Source organism: Mus pahari, chromosome 3, assembly GCF_900095145.1.
Source record: "Mus pahari chromosome 3, PAHARI_EIJ_v1.1, whole genome shotgun sequence".
Lineage (NCBI taxonomy): Eukaryota > Metazoa > Chordata > Mammalia > Rodentia > Muridae > Mus > Mus pahari.
Genome location: NC_034592.1, coordinates 19,388,530 through 19,390,410, shown reverse-complemented (window position 1 = coordinate 19,390,410; position 1,881 = coordinate 19,388,530). Strand labels below are relative to the sequence as shown.

Here is a 1,881-nt window from a genome sequence, read left to right as displayed (position 1 = left end):
ACCACCCCGCCTTGGACAAACGGCAGTGCCTGGTGGATCAGCCCCAGTCTGTGGCCTCCAGGAGACACCAAGCAGTAGAAGAGACCAGGAGCAGGTCCGGGTCCCCTTTTTTGGGACCTTTGTCTTCTTTTCCCTCTCACAAATGGCGCTAGGTATTGTCATCCCACCAGGGACTGTCCTCGTGCCCGCACATTAAGAACCACACAAGCCAATGCTTCATTTGCATATCACTGTATTGTCCCTAAGTGTTTGACTTGAAAACGACCTATTAGGTCACACAGAGTCCGGCCCCTGGGGGCCAAAGCGGCATCAGCGCCCAGAGACCATGGCAGGAACCTTCTGCAGGCCTTGCTGTGGGCACCTGCCTTCCCCAGGCCTCAGGATTGGGTGCTGGGAGAGGCTAGCTCACACCCCAGGCCCTCTGGGCAGCAGCTTCCCAGATTCAATAGGTTCCTGGTGGGCTAATAGCTATGTCTGAAGAGAAGGCTCCTATGGTCAGGTAAATTTCGGAAATGCTGAGCTAAACAAGACTTCAATGGCTGGGTTTTTCTATAGGACACGCCCATGCCTTTCCAAATAATCTACACTCTCGCGAACATCCACTGTGGGGGGGCGAGTGTGCAGGACTTCCCTAAATGTACTGGACCACAAAAGCCTTTCTGGAGAAGTATCTTGTGGGCCGGGGCCCCCAGCCATCCTTTGGAACGTGCTACCCTAAGCCATTGGTGACCTCCTGTGTTGGATGAGTGGTGGGCGTACTTCACCGAACTCTGTGCCATGGTGTGGTAGCTCATTACAGCTACTGCTGTCATGGTAATGAGTCTACAAGACTCTGCCCCTCCTACGGCCATCTTGCTCTTGTCTGTTGCCTTCAGACAAGGAATGGAGGCTAAGCACGACTGCCCATGTGAGTCGTCCTGGCTGCCTCCGAGGAGGCAGAGTCCAGTGAGAAAGACAAGAGCCCCACAGTTCTAACACACCAGCCTCTGACCAGGTTGGGGAAGTTGAGTTGGTCCGTCCACACTCACTGACCCACCTCTAGCCACCTCTCTGGGGCCAGCTCTGCCCAGAGCCCAGGGGGGTGGTGAGTGGCGGCTCACCAGGCAGAGATGAGCATCTGGCAGGTGTTGGAGGACATCCACACGAGCTCCACCAGGCGGAACTGGAAGTAGCCGATGATGAAGCCGGAGATGACGTCTGTAATGTGGTGGCGTCCGATCATCACCCGCGACAAGCCCACGCAGAAGGCCCAAAGCACCAGCAGCACGCGCAGCGGCACTGCCAGCACCAGGTGGCTCAGAAAGAACTTGGACACCATGGCGGCACGGCTGGCGTGGCCGGCAGGGAAGGCGTAGATGTCCATGGTGAGGTAGTCCAGGAGCCCAGGGCTGGTCTCATATGGGCCACGGCGCTTGATGAGCTTCTGGACTCCAGCCACTGTCATGATGTCCAAGAGCAGGGCTGTGGACAGAACACAGAGGCCTGCGTGTCAGTGCCACCCGCTGACCAGGCTCCCTAGCTCTCCTCCTCCCATTGGCTGACCAGGCTCCGGTCCCTAACATTTCTGCTTCCATTGGCTGACCAGGCTCCGGTCCCTAACCCTCCTCCTCCCATTGGCTGACCAGGCTCTAGTCCCTAGCCCTCCTCCTCCATTCATTTCTCTTGGCCTCAGTGACCTCAGGGCACATTTCTACCCCAGGGCCTTTGCACTGGCCGTTCCTTCTGCTCTGGGGTACCTACTTCCTTCAGCAGAGAGAGATGTCACCCATGGAACCTGATTCCATTTTCTCACCATCTGGCCTATTAAACATTTTTTTCTCCCTTCTCCCCCCACCTTTCACGTGTGTGTGTGTGTGTGTGTGTGTGTGTGTGTGTGTGTGT

General features: G+C 56.6%; 1 protein-coding gene across 1 annotated transcript in view; it reads right to left on the bottom strand.

Annotated features, from left to right (window-relative positions):
• Positions 1–215: 215 nt before the first annotated feature.
• Positions 216–1,881, bottom strand: part of Plpp7 (phospholipid phosphatase 7 (inactive)) — a 14,265-nt gene continuing 12,599 nt past the window's right edge. Inside the window, exon 2 of the mRNA XM_021194572.2 lies at positions 216–1,461. Within this exon, the coding sequence (XP_021050231.1) occupies positions 1,097–1,461 (365 nt within the window). The 3' untranslated portion in view covers positions 216–1,096. The remainder of the gene's footprint in view (positions 1,462–1,881) is intronic.